The 12,088-nt window shown below is 31.0% G+C and overlaps 3 protein-coding genes across 3 annotated transcripts; all 3 read left to right on the plus strand.

Annotated features, from left to right (window-relative positions):
- The first annotated feature begins 654 nt into the window (after positions 1-654).
- LOC107028058 (germin-like protein subfamily 1 member 14) lies at positions 655-1,701 on the plus strand. Its single transcript, XM_015229119.2, has 2 exons — positions 655-844; positions 949-1,701. The coding sequence occupies exons 1-2, from the start codon at positions 721-723 to the stop codon at positions 1,509-1,511; spliced, it is 687 nt and encodes a 228-aa protein (XP_015084605.1). The 5' UTR covers positions 655-720; the 3' UTR covers positions 1,512-1,701.
- A 3,090-nt stretch (positions 1,702-4,791) lies between these two features.
- LOC107027986 (TMV resistance protein N-like) lies at positions 4,792-9,753 on the plus strand. The gene is made up of 5 exons (XM_015229040.2): positions 4,792-5,476; positions 5,570-6,689; positions 6,807-7,175; positions 7,409-8,377; positions 9,184-9,753. Exons 1-5 carry the CDS (start codon positions 4,947-4,949, stop codon positions 9,691-9,693), a joined length of 3,498 nt encoding a protein of 1,165 aa, XP_015084526.1. The 5' UTR covers positions 4,792-4,946; the 3' UTR covers positions 9,694-9,753.
- A 767-nt stretch (positions 9,754-10,520) lies between these two features.
- LOC114075087 lies at positions 10,521-11,835 on the plus strand. Its single transcript, XM_027913339.1, has 2 exons — positions 10,521-10,560; positions 10,781-11,835. Exon 2 carries the CDS (start codon positions 10,805-10,807, stop codon positions 11,822-11,824), a length of 1,020 nt encoding a protein of 339 aa, XP_027769140.1. The 5' UTR covers positions 10,521-10,560; positions 10,781-10,804; the 3' UTR covers positions 11,825-11,835.
- The last annotated feature ends 253 nt before the right edge of the window (positions 11,836-12,088 follow it).

The raw sequence follows: 12,088 nt of genomic DNA on the forward strand, positions 1-12,088 counted from the left end.
TTTTGCTATTTTTTCTTCTTTCTTTTTCCTTGGCAAGCTGGTACGTCACAGTCAAATTTTATATTACTGTCAAATTATATTCTAGATCATGCAAAGAAATTATTGAGGCTAAGATTTATATATATCTATACAATTAATCAAATCAACTTTATAATAGATTTATTTATTCAAATATTTTTTGATTACTATAGCAAAATATTATATTATAACTAAAGAACATATAATTTAACATAATACAACAATGAATTTTTAATAAAGCATTGTTGTTATTACTATAAAATATTGTAGAGAGATATAACTGTACAATAGTTTAATACATGTATTAGTGGAGATATTAGAGTAATTAAATATTTAACATTTTATTGTACATATTACGAATTTTTTTCTTTTTTTCCCTCTTGGTTAGTCAGTATGTTACGTCAAATATTAATTTCAACGTAGGTACGTAAATGAGATTTGGTCTTTGTAGTTGTTGAAGGAAGCTTCAATAGTTTTTTGAAAAATTTACCATTATATTATATTGATGACTTGGTAATTCAAAAGCTTAATATATATATTTAATTGGGAAATTAAATTGACGACCAATTCAAACTTAATAATCATCTATAAATACGAAACTTTTTCTTATTTGGTTTGTCACAAATCAACAAAAGGAAATATCATTTGATCGTATATAATTTCATAAGATATTTAGTAGTGATAATTAAATTTCTAGTAGCAATGACTTTCAAGTCATTTGTTTTAACCATTGCCATAATGGCTGTTTTATTTTCATTGAGCCATGCATCTGATCCCAGCCCTCTTCAGGATTTTTGTGTAGCTGTTAATGACTCCAAAAATGCTGGTAACTTACCAAATTAAAAAAAAAAAAACATTTTTACTATTTTTATCAAGTCTTTTTGTTAATTTTTGTCTAGTTAAAATTAAACTTGTTCATTTTTTTTGCAGTTTTCGTGAATGGAAAATTTTGCAAGAATCCAATGGATGTCAATGCTGATGACTTCTTTAGGCCCGGGCTAAACCTGGCTGGAAACACTTCAAATCAACTTGGATCTGCTGTAACTGCGGTTAACGTCAACAACTTGGCAGGACTCAACACTTTGGGCATTTCTTTAGCTCGTATTGATTTTGCACCCTATGGTCTGAACCCACCTCATACTCACCCCCGAGCAACTGAAGTTCTTGCTCTCTTCGAGGGTACGCTCTACGTTGGATTTGTCCTTTCAAACCCTGGTCCAAATATGAAGAACAAACTCTTTACAAAAATCTTGCATCCTGGAGATGTGTTTGTTTTCCCAGTAGGTCTAATTCATTTCCAATTTAACGTGGGAAAGACTGATGCAGTTGCATTTGCTGGACTCAGTAGCCAAAATCCAGGAGTCATTACTATTGCAAATGCAGTATTTGGTTCAGATCCACCAATCAATGATGATGTTCTTGCAAAAGCATTCCAAATTGATAAAAAAGTTGTGGATTACCTCCAGTCACAATTCTGGTGGGACAACAACTAAATAATACGTTAAGTATTTTAAAAAATATATAGTACTATATGGTTTTGTTGACTGCAAAATTACTAAATAAGTATTGATCATGTAGACTGGTACTTTAATTTCCTCTCCATTTTAGTGTGTGATGTATTGGATGAGGATATATGTTATGTGTGGTTTGTTATATGGAATAAAAATAATTTATTGTTTGTGATACTTCATCCCTGTTCCATTGTTTTGAGAGAAAAAAAACAAGGGAATGCTACTTAATTTGTCAAAATCTACTGATTAATGAAGTTTAAACTAGCAGCTAGACCACTAATAATTTGAATCCTCAGGTAATATCACATATAACAGTTTATCTAGAAATTTTCTTAAAAATTAACATGAAAAATAGTTTTTGTCCAAATATTTTTCGCATGTAAACTATTCTAGAATTTAGGAGTTTCAGATTTTCGCATGAAAATTCGTAGGAAAAATCTGCGAAAAAAATCCACAAGTAAAATCTATTGGTAATTTATATTTTTCTAGTAGTGCGTGTGTTAAAACATCTTTTCCATTTTATTTGAATTTCTCGTCGTTGGAATGACTATTCTAAAGGTTATACCTTTCTGGAACAATCATGATCATTCTAAAAGATTGCAAATTTTTTATGAATGGTTGTGTAGTTTTTGAAAGGTTGCAACTTTTTGAAATCAGTATTTTTTGGCTATAAATACCAGTGATTCCTCGAGTTTTCACTAACAAAACTTTTGAAATTCTTCTTCTTCTGCACAATTCAATATTGGTGTACTTTACTCGTGTTGAATGACTTGTTGACACCATTGTTTTGAGTATTAATACACTAGTAAATAAAATTATTCTATCCTAAAAGGATCTATTTCAATTCAAACCTCGTACTAAAGATGAATGAATTTCTTATGAGGACATTGTACATTCATTTAGCTCAATTTTCTTTCCTTTTTGTTTCATACCATTGTTACAAAATTTTATATGTTTTACCATCATTAATGTTATTAATTTATGTTTTCACTACATGATTTAAACTTTCAAATTTTGTTATTTTTTAAAAAAGTTTTGTTGTCATTAGTGTTGATTTAAATACAAATTAAATAACAATATTTACCACAATTAAATTAATTTTTTAAAATGTCAAACTAAAATAATAAATATATGGGTCATTACTCACCGATATTGCCTCTGGTGTACTTTAACTCTCGATGTATTTACTTCATTATATTTTGAATCGTCAGTTATTAATGAACGATAGTATTTTTTTTTCCCTTTTTTTTTTGTGTTATTAGAAAGCCGCCTGGTGGCCCACTGAAGTGAGAGTAACAAATAACAGTATTGACTGACTAGTAATTGAATTCTAAAACATTAGTATGTGAAGAAAATTTACTTGTATTGCTTTAATATATTTTGTTCTACATCATGCACAGAAGTAAAATTTATATTATTGAGGCCAACATCCATACATATATGTCCATATACAACAATCATCTCTATAATAGTTAAAAAAAAAATTGTAATAGAATCGTTTATCCAAATATTCTTTAGATGCTACTATAACAAATTGCCCTAACATAATATGAAAGTCAATTTCAAATAAAACCTGACTATTTACAGTAAAATGTCTATATTATTGATGATGATTATTATAAAAAGGGGGTAATTACTCATTGTATATAGCTATATTCTCAATTATTACTCCTGTAAAATAAATTGCAATGACAGTTTTCTTTATAAATATGAATGGTGTCAGTTAAAAATTAATCTCGCGTGCAAATTCCAACGTAGTGATCAGTACTTAAATATACTTTAAACTTAATTAGTACAATAGTTTAATACTACTTCTGTCTCTATTTAGTTGTCTACTTTAGAGCCTGTTTGGCTCAGCTTAAAAGCTGGTCAAATTGACTTAAAAGCTGGTTTTTGACTTATTTAGCTGTTTGGCAATACTCAAAACAGCTTATTTTAAGTTAAAAAAAACTTATTTTAAGCCAAAAGTTAAAAGCTGGGGTAGGGATGCTTTTTTTTTTAGCTTATAAGCTGTTTTAAGTTGACCATATTTTTATTTTTTTGTGCTTAATATTTTTATACAATCTCCAAATTACCCATATAACCCTAACATTTCTTTCTTCCATTTTTCCCTTTTCACGTTTGACATAACAACTTCAGCACTTTTATCCAAACGCATAACTGCTTATTTTAAAAATAAGTTTCAGCACTTTTAAAAGTGCTTTTTTAAAGCTGCTTTTATTAAGCCCATCCAAACGGGCCCTTAGAAATGACACACATATTAAGATAACAATAATTAACATAGTGAAGTTATAATTTTACCCTTGTTAATTATGGTTTAAAAAATGATGAATTAAAACTTGAAAATTTTCAAGAAGTTTAAATGAGAGTATAATAGAAAAAAAAAATTTATCCTTTCTTGATTTGTCAAAATGGACAAGTAAATAGAAACAACTAAAAGAGAAAATATAAACAACTAAATAGAGATAGAGGGAGTACTATACCAGTGAAGATTTTAGTGTAATTTTAGGATATATGTTATGTGGTTTGTTAGACGGAATAAAAATAAGTTTGTTGTTTGTAATATTTCATTCTTTATCCCTCGTTACTCGTTAATTTCTTACTCTAATATTGATGTTGTACTTGTTATATTCTCTAATCTCCACTGTAGGAGGGAATTTGTCGTGAACCAAGCTGATTCCGTAAGGGTCTATGAGCTATAAGAGGTTTTTATTTGGAATTCAGGTCTGATGACCATTGGTTAAAAAGGACTAAGAGTTAGAAGAACAGTTATGCAAATTATGTCGAAGTTTTTGTTGTCAGTGATCTCTTATCCTCATTCTCTGTTCTAGTATCTCATCCCCTTCTAGTTACCTTCTTCTATGTTAACATATCTGTAAATTAATATGTTATTACTTTGTTACGTGTATTTGTATTCACCCATAACTATATATATCAGTGTTATATTGAAAATCAAATTTGTTTCAGAATTAAAATTTCATCAATATTTAGAGCATATAAAAAGTAATTTTGATTTGGACCTACACAAAAAGTATCGTCCCCAGTACGTGGAATAATTATTTCACTTTTGAAGTGAATATATTCATTTGTATTACTTTCCATGAAAGGTATATGTTATTCAATCTCCACCATCCGATGACAAAGCTTTTTCGGTCATTAGGAATAAAAATAATGCAACTAGCTAACGAAAGGTATAGTGAAAAGCTCTAGTATCAATCATTTCCTTCTTAATCAGAAATTTAAAACGAATCACAACTCTAAAATAATATTTAAAATCTATCTCAAAATAAAGATTTTTTTACTCATATAATAATGAAATATCAACTTTAGCTAATCTCAAGTCTTCAACCTCAATTTTTGTAACTTCTATCTATTTATTACTACTAATTGGTGGCTAACATAAGTGAACTTTGTTCAATGGCCACGAGACAATTAGCTTATGATCAATCATCCAACACTTATGGGAAGTCATATGATGTGTTCTTGAGTTTCAAAAGTGAAGACACTGGCAAAAATTTCACAAATCACCTCTCTAGAGCTTTAAATCAAGCCGGATTTCGCACGTTCGAAGGTGGTGATGATAATAATGAGTCAAGAAGAGAAGAAGAAATCAAATCAGAGTTGTTTAAAGCAATACAAGATTCAAAGATGTGTATAATTGTATTCTCACAAAATTATGCATCTTCCAGTTGGTGCTTGGATCAACTTGTTTCCATTCTTGAATACAAAATGAAGTTTGCATGTATGATATTGCCTATTTTCCACCATGTTGATCCTTCAAATCTAAGGAAGCACAAAGGAAGTTTTGGTGAAGCATTAAATAGACATGAAGAAAAATTCAAGTGTGAAAGAGTAGATGAAAAAGAGTATTGGGAGGACAAGTTAAAAAAATGGAAAGATGCACTGAGCCAAGCTGCTGATTTGGCTGGAATGGTCCTTGAAAATCAGTAAGTTATCTTTATTTGTTATAGCAGGTAACATGTCTTATTTTCAAGATAATAAAATCTCGAAAATCTTAAGGAGTGTTCTTTATTTTTCAGGCATGAATCCACTTTCATCAAGAAGGTTATTAACGTTATCAGCACGAGACTAAGTCGTCCTGCTTTATATATTGCATCTTGTTCAATTGGAATACATCGTAGAGCTAGGCCTATTAATTCTTGGGTTCAAGATGATGGATCGAACAATTCAAATATTGGAATACTTTTAGTTTGTGGTATTGGTGGAATTGGAAAAACAACACTTGCCAAATTTGTTTACAATTTGAACTTTGGATATTTTGAAATTAGTTGTTTCTTGGCAAATATTAGAGAAACATCAAAACTCCCTAATGGTCTCATAGCTTTACAAAAGCAACTTCTTTCTATCCTTTTAAAGAATGAAAAGGTAAAAATATCAAGTGTTGATGAAGGAATCATCAAGATAAGAAATGCTTTATGTTATCGAAAAGTTCTTCTTGTTCTTGATGATGTTGATGAGCCTGATTTGGTTGAAGCAATATTTGACATGAAAGATTGGTTTGGATTTGGAAGTAAAATAATTGTAACAACTAGGCACAAAAGTTTATTAAGACCTCAATTAGGCCATGAGGTACATGAAGTTGGAATTTTGTACACAGTTGAAGCAAATGAGCTCTTCAATTTTCATGCATTTGGTCATGAAAACAATCAAATAAGCAAAGATTATTACAAAGAGTACTTAGAGGAAGTAATTGAATGGTGTAGAGGACTTCCATTAGCTCTTCAAGTTATCGGTTCTTCGTTAGCTGGAAAATCAAAAGATGTATGGAGAAGTGCTATAGGAAAGTTGAGAGAAATTCCGACAAATAAAATTGTTGAGAAATTGAGATTGAGTTATGAGCTATTGGAAGATGATCATGATCAGAATTTGTTCCTTCATCTTTGTTGTTTCTTTGTGGGGATGAAAAAAGATTTTGTAGTTAGGATATTAGATAAATGTGATTTTTACACATTGGTTGGGATACAAAATCTAATTGATAGAAGTTTAGTGACAATTGAATTTGTGAATGAGATAACAATACATCAAGTAGTAAGAGATATGGGAAGAGATATTGTTCGTAGAGAAGCAACTGTGGATCCTGGAAAACGTACTAGGCTTTGGCATCACACAGATTCTTACAATGTTCTAACAGGAAAAACAGTGAGTAATTAATCATGTTCCTAATTTTTAATATTTTGGTCAACTGATATATCGTCGTTATAAAAGTAGCTCATATATATCATTACTGTATTTTATTTTTCTTGTGATTTATATTAGGGAACAGAGAGAGTGCAGGGGATGGTACTTGACATGCGTATGATTAAGAAATACAAGTGTTCTAGGTCCTTAATACCATTGAAACAGAGTCCAATTGGTTTTTTCACAGCTTGGAGTTCAAAAGTGGGGAATTTCAGTTTACAAGATCATGTGAGAACTGATGCCTTTGAGAAAATGCACAAGCTTAAATTTCTCCAATTCAACAAAGTTAAAGTGAATGGAAGTTACAAGAACTTTCCAAAGGGATTGAGATGGCTATGTTGGAGTGGATTCCCAGAGGAGTGTATACCAAATGAGTTTCCAATGGGAAATGTTGTTTCTATCGATATGCGATACAGCAGCTTGAAACAACTTTGGAACGGATATAAGGTAATTAATTTTTCTTTCATCCTCATCAGTTGGTTGGGTGTCAAAAGGGCGGATTAGGTGGGTTAATGTTAAAATGAGTTGAACCATTGCATCAGTTTTGGCTACATAAGCCTCTTGAATTGGCCTAATCTTTCTTTTGAAATGGGCTTACATGGATCTTATCCAATGTATATTACTTATACTACGACTTTTATCTAACAAATGACTTAATTTTCTTTGTTTTGATGCATTAGTTTCTCCAATACCTAGAGATATTGGATTTGAGCCACTCCTCTGAACTCATCACAACACCGGATTTCTCAGGCCTTACCAATCTTGAAAAGTTGATACTCGAACATTGTACAAAGTTAATCAATGTTCATAACACCGTTGGATGTCTACAAAAACTCATGATCTTGAACCTTAAAGATTGCCACAAGTTAAAGATTCTTCCAGATAGCATTTGTGAGTTAAAATGTCTTGAGACACTTAACATCTCAGGCTGCTCAAACATTGTGTATTTACCAACAGAGCTTGATAAATTAACATCACTAAAGGAACTTTATGCTGATGGGATCTCAATGATTAATTTGGAGGCCCAAACATGGTATTCATCTTTATGGGCTTGGGCCTGGAAAGGAAGAGGCCCATTATTATGTCCTAAAATTCATTTTCCTAAGTCCTTACATGTGTTAAACATTGCAAAATGCAATTTATCTCCAGATGCTTTTAACAATGTTGATTTAGGCATTATGACCTCACTACGATGGCTAGATTTGGGAGGAAATCCGATTGACGAATTACCAGATAGTATCAAGAATCTTACGAGGCTGAAAACTCTTAACATCGCGTATTGTACAAAGATCAAGTACCTCGAAGGGGTACCATCGAATGTAACGGATGTAAATGCTGATGGATGTATATCATTGGAGAAAGTAGGTTCTTGTGCTAAAGGGCATCCAGTAGAAGGTTATCTTAATTGTATAAATCTTGTTGAAGCTGAAGGTGTGTTTAAGTTAGAGCCATTGGACAGTGTTGATCCTCAAGTGCTAGCTAACAAAATGGGAATTTCAAATTTGGAAACTATAATGAAAAGTAGTATGGTTTCTCTTGTATTTGGTCGTGCGTATGATGCTGAAAGACTTAGAAATGAATATCCAGGTCATGTACAAGATGACATAACAAGTTTATTTTCATTATCACCTAAGAAGTTGCCTCCACAGGTTTGTCTATCCTACCCCCTTTCTACATTCTTTAAGTACTTCATGCTCTTCTCGTTTCAATTTGTTTGTTAAAATATGTTTGTCTCTTTTCTTTTTCAACAACTCTTTAATTTCAGTTTTTTGCTTAACATATTTAAAATCACAAAATTAAAGAATACTTTAACATATTTACTTAGTTTAAGGTTTAGAAGTGTTTATTTTTTTTTAAATCCCATGTCAGGTCAAAATCAAACCAACAAATTAAGACAGAGGAAGTACTATCTATGTAACTAATACTAATATTCACTTTGTCTCAATTTGTGAGCATTTTCGTTTATCGAGAGTCAATTTGATCAATCTTTGAAGATACTTGCTTCTTTTATCTGTACTTGTCACTCTTTGACAAAACTATCCTTAAACTATTCGAAAAAGCTTAAATATACTCTTAAACAATATTTCAACTAAAAATAACCCTATTGGGTCACACCAACCCTTTTAGTTAACGGATGTATTCATGTGTATATTAAATGCCACATGTGCACGCCAAACACACCCCGCCTTCACATAGACGACTATGGAAAAGATTCAAAACTATTCTTAAACTTAGTCGAAATAGCTTAAATATACCTTTAGACTATATTTCGGCTCGAAAAAAGTCTTTCTCATCTAACTATTGAACCACACTTGCCCTTCTGAACAACAAAAACATACATATGTGTGCTAAAATGACACATGTGCACGCCAAACACACCCACCCCACATAAGCCCCAAGTTTAATCTATTAGAAGGCTCCATTACTCTCACATAACTATACTATTATGTTTCAGATATTGTACCACCGTGGTGTTTTCTCAACATTTTTGCCAGGCGAAAGTGTGCCCAATTGGTTCAGCTACAAGTTTACAGATGCAGCAGAAGTCTATTGCACATTACCAAACAACTTCAATAGCCACACAACAATCAATGGATTGAGCATTTGCTTTGTATACAAATGTCCTGAACCCTACACCAATGTTGGCTTGTACGACGGACCAGCAATTTGGGTTAGAAATCAGACAAAAGATTTGAACTGGGCTCTGTATCCTGCTTGGTTTGGCCTCCCACAAGATGATCAAACTGGAATCATGTGGTTAAGTTATTGGAAAGTCAATAATTTGTTTGAACAAGGAGATATTATTGAAGTTATGGGGTCTCCACAATTTGCTGAATTTAAAGAGCTTGGCGTTAAAATTTTCTACATTGCTAATGATGAACAAACAGAGAATTACGACCCATTTGAAGACATACTGAGGAACGACTTTAGTGATGAAGAACGTACTTATTACATTTGCACTTGAACAATTCTTGTACAAATATTATGCCGATAATATTATCATTGTGTTTGTTTTTATTTATTATATCTGGATTTTAAACAAATAAATACGGACAGAAAGAGGGAGTATTATACAATATTTAAGTAAAAATGCCAAAAAAAAAACATCTATATTTTCGTTAAACATATCATATATTTTAGGAGTCCTTTTACAATTACACAAGAAAAAAAGAAATTATATCGATATTAATTCTTTATATATTTAATTAAATATTAATTTGAGAAAAATAGTAAATAATGATTTTGTCCACTTTTAAATTGACACACTTATTAAGAAAATAATTATTGAAGTGAGCTAACCATTTTACCCCTATTAATTATGAAGTAGATGAATTAAAAACTGAAAATATTTAAGAAGTTATACCTTTTTCAATGTAATTAATTGAGAGTATAATATATAAAAAAAAGGTCCTTTCTTGATTTGTCAAAATGGACAAATAATTTAGGGACAAATTGGACAAATAATTAGGACGGATTATGTATTTGGCTATTTTTTGGTTGAAAAAATAGGCTATTTTTTAGTAAGAGTAAAAGTAATTAAGACAATATAATACAATAGTTAAGTAAAAATGCCAAAAACAAACCATGTATATATTTTCCTTCAACATATGATATATTTTAAGAGTCCTTTTACAATTACACAAGAAAAAAAGAATTCTATTGACATTTATTCTTTTTATATTTAATTAAATAATAATTTGACAAAAATAGTAAAATATGATTTTGTAGTAATCTTTTTAATATAAAAAAAAATACTATAAATTTGGACTAGGGCTGAAATTTGTGCGGAGGGTTCCGTTTCTAGTGCTGAGAACAGGGACAGAAGTTTGAGGTAAGTCTTTATTTTTTTTTCCCATAGAAATTGTCCTTCTCTGAAATATTGTCCTGAAATCCAATTAATGGAGCAAAATTGGTATATGGTTGAATTTTAAACTTGTTTATTGTCTCCTAATTGATGTGTCTGATGATTTTTCGTATGAATCTGTTTTTATGAAAAAAAATTTATCAAACTATATAAAAGTTGAAATCCTTTTGTGTTTTGTTTATGTTAGGAGCAGAAGAAGAGAAAATATATAATGACCGGAATTCCAATATTTCTGTCAAGTGAAATCATATGGAATATGATGAGCTATTTGTCAGTCAAATCAGTGCTAAGATTTAAATGTGTATGCAAGAATTGGAATGTCATAATTCAAGATTTTCAATTTATATGTCTTCATTATGAACGTTCTCCCGCATCTATCACCAAAAAACCTCCAGGAACAACAACAGAGGAAGTTGAATTTAAACCGTTAGACAGTGTGGGTTTATTACTAGAGTACTCTAGTACTAATACTACTTTAAATTACAAATACCGTGTAAGGAACCCTGAAATACAACATCAAATTTTTGAAATTCCAGATTCACAACACTTTATCGTGAATATGTCCCTTGTGTTTGATCCACTTTACCATGTTTTGAAGTTGCTCTCTTATATTCATGATAACCAACTTGTGATCGGTTACGAGGTCCTTGATCTTTGTAATGAAGAAGGTAGCTATTCTTGGCGACCTCTAGTACGTAAAGGAGAAACTAGATTGAGCAGCCCAATTATAAAACGTAGCAAGATTAAAGCTCTGTTTGCATTGAGAACTGGTTACATCATTTGGGATATCGCCTCAGCAACAGGAATTGATATTGTGGATATGGTGAATGATAGCTACATTGGTCATATTAATTTTCCTACAAGTAATTTCTACAACAAACATGATGATTGCATACTTTGGAATGAAAAGTTATCATTGGCTAAACTAGTAAAAGATGAGCTTCATGTGTTACTATTAGACAAGGCGCAATGGGCTGATGTTTCACTAATCATTAAGCTACCATTCGTGGTCGTGTCGGCAGTGCAGGAACAGATAACTGTTATAAGATGTGGTGACTCTGATAAATTGATGTTTAAGTGGAAGAACGACACGGACAAGAAGAAGGAACCACTCTGCTTTTATAACATTAAGACCGGAAAACTAGAAATAAGCAGACTAAACTGTACTGAACTTTTCAACTATGTCTACAGGCGACCTTGCCTAGTCACTTTCAAAGGAATCAATACATGAGTTCTATTCAATGTTTTTTGGATTTCAATTTTTTCATATAATTGTAGAGATTTTTTCTTATAATTGTAGAGATTCTAGTGATAATTGAGTTTGCACATTGAAACTATTTACTCATTCTCACTAATTTATTAACTAATGTTTTTAACCTCCCAATAACACAATAATATATTTATAATTCCACATAATATCTTATTATATTTTATGTTTGATAGAAACGTGTTTGAAATAGTAGTATTTTATATTTAATAAAAACGGAAAAGGGTC

The sequence above is a fragment of the Solanum pennellii genome, chromosome 1, assembly GCF_001406875.1.
Source record: "Solanum pennellii chromosome 1, SPENNV200".
Taxonomy (NCBI): Eukaryota; Viridiplantae; Streptophyta; class Magnoliopsida; order Solanales; family Solanaceae; genus Solanum; species Solanum pennellii.

Bases quoted from the DNA above. Each gene is read 5' to 3' on its own strand.
- LOC114075087 (XM_027913339.1), top strand. From the start codon at position 10,805: ATGACCGGAATTCCAATATTTCTGTCAAGTGAAATCATATGGAATATG.
- LOC107028058 (XM_015229119.2), top strand. From the start codon at position 721: ATGACTTTCAAGTCATTTGTTTTAACCATTGCCATAATGGCTGTTTTA. The intron at 845-948 runs GTAACTTACCAA...TTTTTTTTGCAG, and splicing joins TAATGACTCCAAAAATGCTG to TTTTCGTGAATGGAAAATTT.
- LOC107027986 (XM_015229040.2), top strand. From the start codon at position 4,947: ATGGCCACGAGACAATTAGCTTATGATCAATCATCCAACACTTATGGG. The intron at 6,690-6,806 runs GTGAGTAATTAA...GATTTATATTAG, and splicing joins ATGTTCTAACAGGAAAAACA to GGAACAGAGAGAGTGCAGGG. The intron at 8,378-9,183 runs GTTTGTCTATCC...ATTATGTTTCAG, and splicing joins CTAAGAAGTTGCCTCCACAG to ATATTGTACCACCGTGGTGT.